Source organism: Myxocyprinus asiaticus, chromosome 1, assembly GCF_019703515.2.
Source record: "Myxocyprinus asiaticus isolate MX2 ecotype Aquarium Trade chromosome 1, UBuf_Myxa_2, whole genome shotgun sequence".
NCBI classification, from domain to species: domain Eukaryota; kingdom Metazoa; phylum Chordata; class Actinopteri; order Cypriniformes; family Catostomidae; genus Myxocyprinus; species Myxocyprinus asiaticus.
Window position 1 is genome coordinate 3,934,172 of NC_059344.1, and position 14,598 is coordinate 3,948,769.

Consider the following 14,598-nt stretch of genomic DNA (forward strand, 5'->3'; position numbering starts at 1 on the left):
ACGTCGCTGATTTCTCCGCCAGCACGCCGAGAATCAGCAGCCGTACCGCCTGCTGACAGAGCGAGGAAACGGCCTCCCATCATCACCCAAGCCTCGAGGAACCGAGTCGGAATTAAAGGACGGATGAACACACATTCTACCTGTGTCCTCATGCGATTCAACTAAGAGGTTTACGTCTGGGCAGAGATAGAATATTATAGTGTGTTATTCTTGTGTATCAACATTATTGCTTGTACAGTTTACGGACTGCCATGTCCGCTCATTTCTAATACTCAAGGTATTTAATTATCACAAATGAGATTTGCTGTATTGTAGTCCAACCACATTGGACTGTTGTGCATTTCCGCCATCGCGGGTGAGACCGGCACACTGAGTTTATCCATTAAAGAATCAAAGACCGCGGGACGGTTTACGAGCCGTCCACCGCGTCTCTGAGTGATAAACTAACAGCTGCTTTCTCTCCCACGATCGTGAAACCGGCTTTGGGGCCGTCACTTAATTCTCTCTCTCTCTGGTACTAACCACACACACACACATGCAACCCCTCAAAAACATTCTTGCACACATTTTTAGCTAATAGATAGCTTCGTGATAAAGCTCAGCATTGTCCCTAAGCTATCACACAAGCGGATACACGTGGTAACTGGTAGACGCCATTGACTGTTTTCTCTCCACCCACATTCGCGGCCATATTCTCTGGCCGGAAGTCTCGCGTGACATACTCTCCACGAGAGTCACGTCCGCCATTTTGTGCGTGTCCCTCCTTTCACACACACACACACACACCTTATGTGTTATAGGATTATTTTGATTTCCATATCTAATCATATCACTGTTTAGTTTGTAGTTGTAAGTCGTAAGTTTATTGACTGCACTGTATTAATTGTTAATTGATATTACTGCATAAATAAACTTTGTTAAATTTCAAAGAGAAGTGTTTTGGTTTGTTTTGCATACACCTGTGTCATGCTGATGGGATGTCAGTGCTCGGATTCAAGCCTTCATTCATTGTTTTTTTTTTTTTCTGAAAATCGATATTCTTCGGATGTCGATTTTCCTAAGAAAACAATCTAATATTGAGACTGTTATACTATCTGGTTATTAGTCCCTGATTCCAGGGTGGTGCCCCGTCAATGTTAATCCTTATTAATATTCTATTGATTTTTAATAATTGATAATTATCTTTGATGATTGTTGAATTTGAATGATCAGTAAGCTAGTGTTAATTTTAATTAATGTTTCATCAATGTTAATGATTAGTGATTATCTTTGATAATTGTTGATTTAAAGGATTAAAAAAAGCTAACATTGATTCTCATCAATGTTCTATTGATTTTAATAATTAATAATTATCTTTGATAATTATTAATTATTGCTAATAACCAAACGTAGCGCACTACATTTACTGGAGCCCCATATGAGGTTTTAATGAGTTAGATTCAATTAATTAATTTAAATATTAATTAATAACTAAAGAAATAATTACCAATTATTTCTGATAGTAACACTGATCTAAACAACCAGTAAAGCCCTACAATTTCCTGCCCAGTTGGGGGCGATATGCAAGAATAATGTGAATCATCAAAAACAGAAGAAGAAGAAAGTGAATGTGAAGGAAAAAGGACTTAAATATTGATCTGTTTCTCACCCACTAGTGATGAGAAGTACGATTCTTTTCCACGCACCGGTTCTTTCGGACGGTTTGTTTCAATGAACGGTTGAATCGCAATTCACCAGTCCTTTTTACCCCAGCTTCCTAGAATACATGCTCAAACACATTAAATAAAGCCATATGTAATGGCATATTGCTGATTATTACATTTTATTTAATTAAGTTATAAAAAATAATGGTGTTTATTGTCAGTGTTTCATACAGTGATCTTGCAATACATCCTACATTAAAATTTTGCACCTAAAGCACCCAATACTGACACTGATATACAAACGCAATGTTCTACATTTCTACAGCATATAAAGTGATTAAACTAGTCTTAATCAACTCACCCTTTTATCCAGAAACCATGATCCAGCTCATAACAACTTCAAATATAATCTACATGCACAATACTCAATAGTCAAATTCATTAGGGGCCTGGGTAGCTCAGCGAGCATTGACGCTGACTAACACCCCTGGAGTCGCAAGTTCGAATCCAGGGCATGCTGAGAGACTCCAGCCAGGTCTCCTAAACAGCCCAGTTGCTAGGGAGGGTAGAGTCAAATGGGGTAACCTCCTCATGGTCGCGATTAGGGGTTCTCGCTCTTAGTGGGGTGCATGGTAATTTGTGCGTGGATCGCGGAGAGTAGCATGAGCCTCCACATGCTGTGAGTCTCCGCGGTGTCATGCACATCAAGCCATGTGATAAGATGTGTGGATTGACTATCTCAGAAGTGGAGGCAACTGAGACTTGTCCTCCACCACCCGGATTGAGGTGAGTAACCGCGCCACCACTAGGACCTACTAAGTAGTGGGAATTGGGCATTCCAAATTGGGAGAAAAAGGGGATTAAAAAATAAATAAATAAATAAATAAATAGTCAAATTCATTTACATCTCCCGACTGAAACATTTCGCCCCCTCATTCAAGTCCTCGGTTCACACATGCTCATCAGCAGCTCACTGATCAGCAGTTTTCAGTATTATGTCCGAAAGAGGCGATTCTCAGTTCAGTGTACAGGTGACTCGCAAACTGCTGCATACGACTCAATGTACTGTTGACTCGAGAGCTGCTGCGTACGACTCATTGTACTGTTGATTTGAGAGCTGCTGTCCCGGGATCAGTGTACTGTTGACTGGATACATTGATAAATGGTAACACAGTCAAGTCATAAACATATTTCCAGTATGATTTATTTGTTATACTTTCTGCTGTTAAGCAAAATACACCAGAAACAGACATTTCGCCCCTTAATCACACGCATGAACAGTATCATCATCTCATCGGTTCTCAGTATGTCGGACACCTCAGAAAGAGGCGATTCTCAGTTCAGTGTACTGTTGACTCAAGAACTGTTGGATTTAACCACCAGAGTCGGCTGGAGTACTTTTACTTTTGCTCTTATGTGGATTTTGGAGCTTCAAAACTTTGGCACCCATTCACTTGCATTGTATGGACCTACAGAGTTGAAATATTCTTCTAAAAAAATTTTTTTTGTGTTCAGTAGATGAAGGAAAGTCATACACATCTGGGATGGCACGAGGGTGAGTAAATGACGAGAAAATTTTTGGGTGAATTATCCCTTTAAAACAACATAAAAAAGTGGCTTTGGAAGGCATTAAATAATTATTTTCTATTTTATTGAACATAAGCCTATTATTGGCCTACAGCCCATAGCAATCCATTTTTGCAATTTAATTAGTCAATCTGTCCAAGATAGATTCGTTATGAGGGCGTTTCTAAGGAAGTGTCAATATTCACCTGCATCAGACAGAAGCTTATGAATTTTCTCACCTTCATTGCATAGCGTCATAAACACGTTTTTAGGTCACTGTGTCAAGTTAACTGTAGTTTGAAACTTAGAAAAACAAGTTTCGAGATCCCTACATTCGGAATTGTGCTCCAGCCAGCTGTGTTTTAATGCAAGAATTCATCCTCATCTTGTGCTGTCATTTGGTTTGTTGTCTGTACAGCTGCATGTTGCCCATACAGCTGGAGTTTTGCTTACTGCCCCCTACTGAAAACAGGATGTATTATAAGCTTGAATTACTCCAATGGTAGGACTATTCCATATAATAGTCATAATTATAATTCATGATTATACATAGGCAACATGATTATAATTTTTTCCGTGTTATTTTTATATAATATATATATAATTATATTATATTATTCTATAATTTATTCTATATTTTATTATATTATTTTAGATTATATTACATATTTTTTATAATAGTAAAAAAAAAAATCTTCATTTTTACACTTTATTTTAAGGCTCTTCGAGAAAACCCACAAGCCCTTTTTTGCATGAATAAAGACCTTTTGAGATTTTGTGTATCTGAAAATGTATTTTCTTCATTCTATTGTCTCCACAGAAATAGAGTAGGCGAGCTTCTCCTCTGTCACTGCATGTCATTAACACTGCATGTGTGAATCCGCAACGACCAAGAATATTTGCCATCACGCGAACGTTAAATTGAAGTGAAAACTAAATGCTTTGCGTTCTTTCAAAATCTTTGCTTATATTTTCGATGACGTTTGACACAAACATCACAGCGCTTCAGAAGTGGTATGCAATAACACTGGAAAATGAGACGCAATAATGCGCCGTTCATGGCATTTCTATATTCATTTAAAATTCCATTATTTGTTTACTAAAATGTGACTGGAATTTGAAGTGCACAATAATCTCAAATAATCACGTTAAGATCAAGACATCAAGATCAGGTGATTATTTAATAATAACGATAGGCGAAAGGTCTATTCACACCAAGACCAAGGCAATAATTTTTGGGGGGGGGCTCTGTGAAAATAAAATTCACTCCTGAAAAATAGGTGACGCTTAAAGAAAAGCCATTTTATTCCAGTACACTAGGTCTTACAGTACACCACTGCACAACACACAAACGTTAATTAAACGTTAGTAAAGCCTGCTATTAAATTTCAGAATTGCAAGACTACTTAAAATGAAATACATTTAATAAAAGCTCACCATCGATTCCTTTTTTTCTGCAATTCTTTGCCATTTCCTCTCTGCATATATTAACAGCTGTGGCGTTTATCAAATAATTTATTGTGCTCAGAAAGATAAGAGCAGCTTCACATCCATCTTCAATGCTGGTTTCTAGTTGTTCTTCTTTAGGTGTTTAATGTTGGTTTGCCAAGTAACTTTTTTGGGCACTGGCACCACCAACGCTGGATTTTGTAGCTGCAGTGGTTCTGAACACATGGCTAAAAGCACCTGTCTCATTGGTTGGCATTGGTAGTTCGAGAAAAAAAAAAAAAAACGGACTGCTCTCCAAACCTTCGGATTATCGGCAGACTATTTGTTGGACCCGGTGTGAATAGTGCCATAGGAATCCATTGTTTCTATTCAAAAGCTTGTTTACAATGAACATTCCCAACCAATTTTCGGGCTTGGTGTGAATATGCCTTAAGGTGGTACTGTACTTTAAGGCTCTGTCCTAAAAGCCACACTTGTTGTAGACGTGTGATCTATTTGCCTTTGCTTGCCTGTAACATCCAAAAGAGCATTCCAAATGGTGGTCAGAAGCGTCCTCTTTTTGGCCACAGACCTTTAGATGTGGCCTTGAGGCCTGCGAAGCTTGCACTGGTGCAAACTTGACAGCAGACTACTACACAACAGTTTATACTGCAAATGTCACCAAAGTCCAGACTTAGGGGCAATGAACCACTCTGAATAAAAAGTGACTGCTTTAGTAACTAAGTAACACACAAACTTCACATTTTAGGCCATCACAAAGGTAGCAGTGTATGCAGAGGATTTGGACACACTGTTATGTTCTAGAGTCATCTGCAAGCAGGATGTTGCTTGCAATAAATGCTGCATTGATCTCAAAATCCAGTTTGCTGAATCTGTGGATGTTGCTCAGGGTTAAAGGTGCAGATGGCATAAATTTGTGCAGAGTGTTCAAATGAAATTGATTAGTTACATCCTAGGCACTGTACAAGCAAAAACTTGTTCTTCTACCAGCAATCTGTTTGCTGAAAATAATAATGAGTCTTTTACATAAATGCTACTTCCTGCATTGGTCTGCGGAAACTGTTTTAAATGATGTCATTCTCTGTTCATTTGCAGTTGCAGATTATGTCTTTGTACAGATGGCATATTGCTCGCCCACAAGACTATTAAATTGACTTTTCTTAAGCTGAAATCAGTCCTTGCTACTGAAATGCAAAACACTGCTCCCAGTGGCCAAAGCAGTAAGTGTTGTTGGGCTCTATTTTCGAGGTAAATTGTCCACAGAGGGGCGCCAAAAGCAAGTTGTTTTCAGCTGTACAGGTTGTAATACATGAAGAGGAATGCATAGTTTATTGTCTGAACCCTCCAAACCTAACCATCAGTGAAAGATGTAACGTTAGAGGGAAAAATGTAATCTCCGAATCGCACTCGTCGCTGATCATTAGGGCTGCAACTAAAGATTATTTTGATAATCTATTAATCTAATGATTATTTGACTATTCTGCGATTATTGCAATGATTAATCATTAGCTCTTAACCGATTATTCAGCTTGTCCCCCGCCTTAAAAAGTTGTATTAAACGTGCTTACTAACAATAAAGAGGACAAAATCATATTTTAAAAATACCTCTAAATGACATTCACTGAATTAGAAGGAAAAAAAAAATATTTTTATTAAGTTTATTCCAGTAAAGAAATTAACTGCAAACAATCCTGTTGTTATCAAGAGTTTTTGTCTTGTTTTCCATTTAAAATTGTCTAAAAATCCTTAAAATGATACATTTACTTGAGAAGCAACATATAAGATATTTAGACTTGCTTTAAGAGAATGTATCTTAAATATAAGTGTATTTTGTATATAAGTATACTTTTTCACTTGGTTATACTTCTACGAGTGCAGTAAAGACAAAATATACTAATATTCAAGATCTATTCTCTAAAAGCAAGTCTAAATATCTTATATGCTGCTTCTCGGGGGGGGGGGGGTTAAGGATTTTGAGATATTTTAAAATATTTGTATTTTTAATATTATATTCAACATTCTCAGATAACAATGTTTTCTTCTGCAGTATAGCTGTTAAAGAAAATTTACATTGTTTTAAAGGAGTTTTAGATATTTATATTGGAAAACAAGCCAAAACAAAAACAAATCAAAAACGTATTTTGTTGCGGTGTATAATGTGGCGAAGACTACCCTCTCTCACCTTTCTGTTCACTTCGATCCATCTTTAACTCACAAAAAAACAAACTCTCTTTTATTAATAAAGCTACATATTGCCAATTTTCTTCACGATAAGAAATGCACAGTGACATACAGTATATTATGATTCAATAAGTCACGAGCCATCACGTTATAATCTAGATGCATTAAGCTTGTGTGAGTGATGAGCGTCCCCGTGACAGAGTGTGCCTCGGTCGGGTATAGTTTCAATCTCTCCCCCTTAGATCAGGACACTTTGCGTAACTCATAGAAGAGGCGTTGACCGCACAGAGAAATGCCAGTTTCAGAGTTTGTAACGTCGGGGTGTTTTCTTTTAAAGATGCTCCGGCTCTGCTTATTCCACAACGAGAGAGCTTCTATATTTACTTATTTTGTATTTTTGTATCACCTGAAGCTGTGAAAGTTTAGAGTGCATCTGGACTGTGAGCTGTGTAATTCTTCCTCTCCTCAGTCAGGCACGAGCTGCAGTGCTGCTCTCGCTTGTCATCATTAGTTTAATGTGATCTCATGTTATGTTAAATGAGATCAAACGACTATTCGACAACGAAAATTTTTGTTGACAATTTTTTATTGTCGACGTTGTCGGTAAAGTTGACTAATCGTTTCAGCCCTACTGACCATGTGAATGTGATTACTTCCTGGTTTCAACGCAGGATCCGATCCCGTGTCTCCCGCGCTGCCACCACAGGGGAAGATAAACACGCTGGAGCCGGTGCAAAAATGTCTGATAGAAGATGGTGCATGATGTGGCCGATCCTAGGGTACCAGAACTCTCATAACCAACATGCTGACTTCATGCGTGATTATGTTGTCCAACAGATGATTTCTAAGGAACTTCCAGGATAAATGCAGTTGTGAATGTGCTCCAGACATGTTCAAAGATGTATTGAAAGCTTCAGAAGTTAGGGATTAGGTTTGAGGTTTAACTGCAGTATTAGATCATGATTATTGTTAGTGGAAGCCTCCTTGCAGTAGTAGAGACAAATGGATTACGGTACATAAAGCCTACAGGATTACTTCAGCTGTGTCCATGGCTACTGCATCACATATGAACAGCTTATGCCTCCAAAAACAACCAAAACCTTTACTGCAGGAAAACTATATTCACACTCATGCATGTGCCTGCATGTATCCCATAAAGAAAACATGTACCTGTTGCCTGGCAACATTAGAGGACCGACTCTGGTCCGGAATTGTTTATTTAGATATGACCACTCGTTAACCTCATGTACTCACACATGAAGGAGGTGATTGAAGGAGGCATGAAGCTGGCATGAAGGAGGTGATCTCTCCTTCATGCCAACTGGCCTATACAACTGGCTTATACTGACCCATCCTATCACAACAGAACCAAATCCTGCTGTCCTGCAAAAAAATCCATCCCTGTTCTATTCTCTTCTGTTGTTGTTGTTATTATCATTGATATTTATAACAATTATAATTAAACACTGACTGTGGCAGAGCTTTTTTTTTAAAAAAAGATTGATTACTTGATTTCTACAATAAAAGTAATGCTGGTGGTTGTGTTTCTATGCTAATAACTTAAGTGCGAGGGGTTGTCATAGGTTAGGGTCTGGGGCCTATAAAATAAGAAATAAAGGACAAAAACTAACAAAAATTGTGATATTAATTTTGTATTGCATAAATTTACTGCATATTTTGTCCCACTGACATGCACATTTGAGAGTAAAGCAATGATTTTGAGTTATTTAATGATATTAATAACAGTAGCATATCTGAAAAGTTAAGCTCATTTTAACTTTATAGCAAACTTGAACTTAATTGCTAATTTTAGATGTTTATGTCAGATGTGAATATGGTTTCTATAAAACAAACTATGGCATATTTGTTATCATAAACAGTAGCCTAAACACATATAGAAACTATAAATACAAAACATATAAAATTTGAAATTGCCATAGCTATATTTCCTCACTGCCCAAATATATTTAATAGAACTATATTGATAATATAATAATATTTAGTAGGAATATACTTATGCTAAAATACCATAGTAAAATACCATTTGGGGTTTTCATAGGGGATACCACAAATAATTCAGTGCCAAATTTAAACAGGTTCCACGACCCAATGGTTCAATGGTTTACAATGATCTGTGCTGTGCAGTGAGACTGGTCGGCAATTAAACACACCTGCGCTGCGCTCATGCAGATCTCTTCATTGGGCTGTGCTGATAATTGGTAGCAAGTAGTGCTGTTTCATTTCACTTTAAGAGCTTTCGTTTCACGTTTGATGTTTCTCAGATGCAACAGAGTGCGGTTTAGAGTGCAGTTTTTGGTAAAGCACATAATAAAGAAAAGAATGTTTGTAACTTCGGATGTAGAGAACTCTCTTAACTGCCGAGATAAACTGTTATCTGCAAACAAAGCCCTGCTTAATTTAAAAGAAATCAGTCTTTGGCTTGATCCAAAAGTCCTCAAACTTGACACTATCCTGTCTCTTTGGGTTTGGAAAGCATGTTGGTTGCAGCATTGTGATATGTCCTCTTTGTTACTGCTGTAATCGTGTCCAAAAATTACTCTCTACAATTACACCAGACACCAAATTACTACATCATACAGTCCATCTCCTCAACAACTTCCCATGCCAAATTGGAAACTATTGAGTCTATGATGGTTGGACAGTCAGAAGAAATAAGAGATGTGGTCAACTCACCTTTGGTTGGGCCTCTACTTCCACCACCTGGTTTCTGTTTGTGATGCTCTTGACGAGAGTCTCTACATTCCCATTGAACTTCATAAATACCACATAGGCAGCGTAGGATAGCAGCAGGCTAATACTCTCCCAGTATGTGATGTAGTTATCCAGAAAGAAAACTATGAGCATGATAAGGTCAATGATGTAGAAGGAGACATCCCTGAAGAGAGGCCACCACGTCAGGTTTAGGATCTCCTTCGAGAACACGGCACACATTCCGATGACGAACAGGATGTTGAACACGGCAGAGCCGACGATGGTTCCGATGCCCACGTTACTGTGGGAGATGAACACGCCAATGACCGAGGTGAAGAGCTCAGGAGCAGAGCCCCCGGCCGCCATAAAGGTGGCACCCGCCACATCGTCCGAGATCATGAGTTTCTCTGTGATGACGGTGAGCGCGGGTACGAAGAACTCGTCGCACACGATGGCGAGGGCAATGAAAATGTATATCATGCCAAACATGTGCATTACCACAGCGCCCCTCCGACGGTCTTCCAGGCTAAACAGGTCAGTCGGGTAGTCCCCCTGACTCTCGTTCGACACCACAGACGAGCGCATGGCCACGGGTGTGTCCTCCGAGAGATTACCGCGGTAACCCAGGTGTGTGGACAGTAATGTCCTGTGTGGGACGTGGATCTGTAGCCCCTCTCGCTGAGAAGAAGAGCGCCATGAGAAAGCCACTGCACTTATTGCTACAAGACTGATGAGGAGGCCGAGAACCCGAGCAGGACGAAGTTTCCTCCATTGGCGCTGAGAGCTCAGGCGGGCCATGGCTGATTTCTCAGCTTCAATATTCACGCTACAGTTGGGCTTAGTGCATGCCAGGCATGCTATTTGTCCAGTAAATCAGTGGAATCCAGATGACCTTCAGCACGGCAGAGGCTTCCTCATATTAGCCTGAAAAAAATTATCATGGTAAGAGTGCACGGGTAATTACAAATCCAACACTAGCTATGCTGCCAGGTTAGTATACCTGGTACGCACACATGAAGTATTAAGTTCTTAAGCAATCAGTGTGTGCATGTGTGAATCTGTAAGTGTCTGCTATTGCTGACTAGCACTTACTCTGAGCTGTGTCTGCATTTTCAAGGTCACAGTGAAACAAGAACATTTGCACCCCTCTCATACTCAGCACAGCAGTTTCACATCATGTATCTTATAAAACCAAAAATAAGAGATACAATTACATATCTCTCACAAACAAAAAGGGGCAGATGGACCCAATCATTTTTGTACTACAAACAAAGAGCTCTTCCTGTAACAAATAAATTATCACAGTGCTTTTGATCACCTGAAGATGCCTGAATGAGACTTTCATAATCTGCTTTCAAGTGTATACTGCCAGTGCTAAAACAATCAAACAACTCCTCTCACTAGATCATGTCAGCACTATTCCTTCCTCGATGATCATGCTGCGAGATGAATGAAAGAGTGAATGAATGAATGGCTCAAGTCATGTAGTCTACAGATTATAGTGAATAACCAGTATGTTCATATGTTGCATTGATGTAATTGAGATATTTAGGGTTAGGGCAGTTTAAAAAAACAAACAAAGTGTAAAGAATTACATTAAAAAAGTCCAGTAAAAATGTAGGCATAGCTCATATATTTGAGCCAACCTAGTCTCATTGAATTAACGTTACTATAAAAAGAATTTGCAAACTGACTTCCTACGTTCCACAATCTGTTTCGTCGCAGTTTCCTGGTGAAATTAACACTAGAGGCGCTACAACAACTGTGTGTTTTATTCACTTTCACAAAAATCATGGCTACAACAACTGATTATGACTTTATAAACACTTACTTTTCACACTAATACACACTGCTATGTTATGATATCAAAACACTTTTACTATAACGCATTGTTTAAAAAAACTATACATTTTTTAACACTTGTACTACAGACCCACCAACCACACTTATTCCAATATGATTAGCTTGTGTGGTAGCTCATCTGATAGAGTGTTGGACTTTAAACTCAACAGACCACGGTTTGAGCTCAACCAAACACTTACGCTGACACATGAAATGAAAGTGTCAAAAAAGTGACATGAAATCACTTGGTTGCTTCAGAAATGGTTCTTTTCATTTCGCATTTTGATTTTTTGGTTAGGTTTAGGTGTTGGTTTGAGGTTATGATGTCTGTTTTGTTCAACTCTTAGTTGCTTTTAGGACACTATTGGTTAGGTTAAGGTCAGTTTTTTTTTTAGGTTAGGAAGGTAACTTTTATCAAATATTTACCTTAAAAACCTTTTGATTACGACACCATTTCACTCACTTTTGGTGCCCCCTGCTGGACATTTCACTGGGTAACTGCAGCGAAACACATAAAGCAGCACATAATTTAGTTTTCCAAAAATGTTGCCGCAGTCACGTTATGTTCATAAGATCAGGCTGATTTGAGCATATACTGTATGTACATTTTCAAATTCCATTAGTATTTAGGAAAATATATGTTACATGTATGAACATGGACATGTTTTTTAGTATTTTGAAATTTATGTTGCATTTATGTACAAGTATGTGACTTTTTATGTCAGATAAAACCACATATATATACAAACTGGTGTTTTTGAGTATGATTAGCTCTAATTGTTGTATTGTTCACCTTTATTTTTATTTTATTTCACATTATAATAATAACAATAGTAATGATAATAATACTTATAATAATAATAAGTATAATATATTATTATTATTATTATTATTATTATTATTATACAGTCATAATATCCCTACCCCTTAAAAAAGGGGTAATGGGAAAGTTTGTTTAATACTAATATTTGGAAATATGGTTAATAACAGATCAACGTGCCTAACAATAATCATGCATATGTAATAATGACAAATAAATAAAAATGTCTCTTTGTCATGCTGCTCTGATTGTTTCTCTCGCTCTCTCTGACATTTGTCATTTCATGTTGTGGACATGAAGTAAATGGCAATGTCACTTCCAATGATGCTGTGATTTATCATGTGGTTATTAAAGGGGGTACGGCTGTCATACCTGAATAATGACCGTCTGTCTGACACGCAACAGACCTGTCATTCTCATGACCTCTGAGCTCTGTGATGAAATATATATGGATGTAAACCTCCATAAACTAAATCTGTCAAGAGTGAGTTCTGATGCGCGTTATGCGGACACTTAATACATAACATAATTATACATTCGTGTGATATATATATATATATATATATATATATATATATATATATATATATATATATATATATATATATATATATACACACGTTTCCGACCTGTTCATTGAAAATACATAAATACATTTATAAACTCACTGATCTATCAAATGAAAAATCTGACTTACATCCAGAGGTGATGGACGAACGCGACGGCGCGGCGCGTGCAGGTTGGTAGTCCGCGTGCGTCCTCTCTCGTGCCCTGCAGATATTTATTTCAGACTATGATGATGATGATGATGATGATGACGATGTTATTTTGGGGCGGGGCTCCGTGATTGCACCTCTTGGCTTAGTTTCATGCTTTAATTCCTACATCACCTACAGTATGGCGAGGAGCAATGATCTGACTGACCACGGGTTCTGTCTCTCACTGAGTGTGTGTGTGTGTGTGTGTGTTGGCACAGGTGTCACCCAGCACGATTCTGCGCCGCTGTGTGGCTCTGTGACGTCACACTGGCCCGGGTGGAAGGGTTGCCGTGGTTACGGCAGCGGCGTTCTCCGAATGGAGAACTCTCACATCATCAGAATGAGATATCTGGATGGTCTGGGGTGGGGTTTGTAACCCTCAGGGTCTGTTTAGGGTTTGAGGGATCCCTGGTCAGGAAACTGGGGGGGGGAGTCTACATTATGCCCAGATAGTGTCAAATTGTTGAAACAATTGGAAAATAATAGAATAGATTAAATTCAGAAATATTTTTATGTTTAATTTTCATGTATCAAAGAGATGATGCAACAAATCTAGAACAGGACTCATTACTTTCACGATGAAACTTCATGAGACACAACTGGCTGTCAAACACACTGAGACTACATATTACACATATAAGCTACACATATGTATTTTATCAGGCACATTTTGAGTCTATAGATGCACAACTTACAGCATTTCTGTAGTACAACCAAATGACGTGTTAAACCTGCTATAGTTTACTTCTATGTTGTTTCTTCATCAAATAGCAATGTCAAATGTAACTGAATTCAATCACCGAAATTTTGCTCAACTACCCACAACAGGCGGGTGACCTGTAAGATGTCTCGGAGTAGTCTATGGGCATAATAAACATTTTATTTGATTGGAAAACATTGTTTTTTGAAAATAGTAAATTATTAGTTTATGCTATGGCTCTTTTGAAAAAAATGCATCAACCAAAATTAAAAAAATTGGCTCCTCAGTGAAAAAAGTTCCCGACCCCTGATGTATAGTATGTATATGTACATGCATATGGGATACTGATAATTCACCATTGTTGCACAGAAAGTCAACATGATCTAGTAGTCATTTGTATGAATATAGTAATCATGTGTGTTTTAATGAACAAAGAAGTAGGTATCCTGTGATAGTAAACTTATATACTGTAATATGAAATAGTCAACAAAATATGATTTAATGGAAGTGCTAAAAAAAGAAAGAAAATGCAACACTATCACACATCTCAGGTCTTTAATTGCCCTATACACTTTTGGTAATTAAGTCGGGGCCATTTCTAGGCATAGCCAAACTAGGCGGTCGCCTAGGGTGCCACCAGCTGGGGAAAGCCAAATTACGTGGTAGCCGGAGAAGGGCAGAGCTGCAGACAGAGCTCCAAAAAGGGGCAGGAGCTACAAACTGCCATTGAAGATATAGGGACCGAATCCCCCTCACCTAACCATTTCCCTAACCCTAACTGTCTGTGGAGGTGTTGCCCCCTTTTGGAACTGGCGCAACCCCCTTTTGGAGTAACCCCACCCCCTTCTAGAGAAACCACACCCTATTTTGGAGATTACGCCCCAGTTTGGAGATCTCCGGCCTGCAGCTATACCTACTTGGGTAGCC

The 14,598-nt window shown here is 38.4% G+C and overlaps 1 protein-coding gene across 3 annotated transcripts in view; it reads right to left on the reverse strand.

Annotated features, from left to right (window-relative positions):
• LOC127441617 (sodium/potassium/calcium exchanger 2-like) overlaps positions 1–13,053 on the reverse strand; it is a 91,358-nt gene extending 78,305 nt beyond the window's left edge. For all 3 annotated transcript variants that reach the window (XM_051699229.1, XM_051699239.1, XM_051699219.1), the window contains exons 1-2: positions 12,911–13,053; positions 9,534–10,475 (exon numbers count right to left, since the gene is read on the reverse strand). In XM_051699229.1, the coding sequence (XP_051555189.1) occupies positions 9,534–10,349 (816 nt within the window). In that variant the 5' untranslated portion in view covers positions 10,350–10,475; positions 12,911–13,053. The remainder of the gene's footprint in view (positions 1–9,533; positions 10,476–12,910) is intronic.
• Between the last annotated feature and the right edge of the window lie 1,545 nt (positions 13,054–14,598).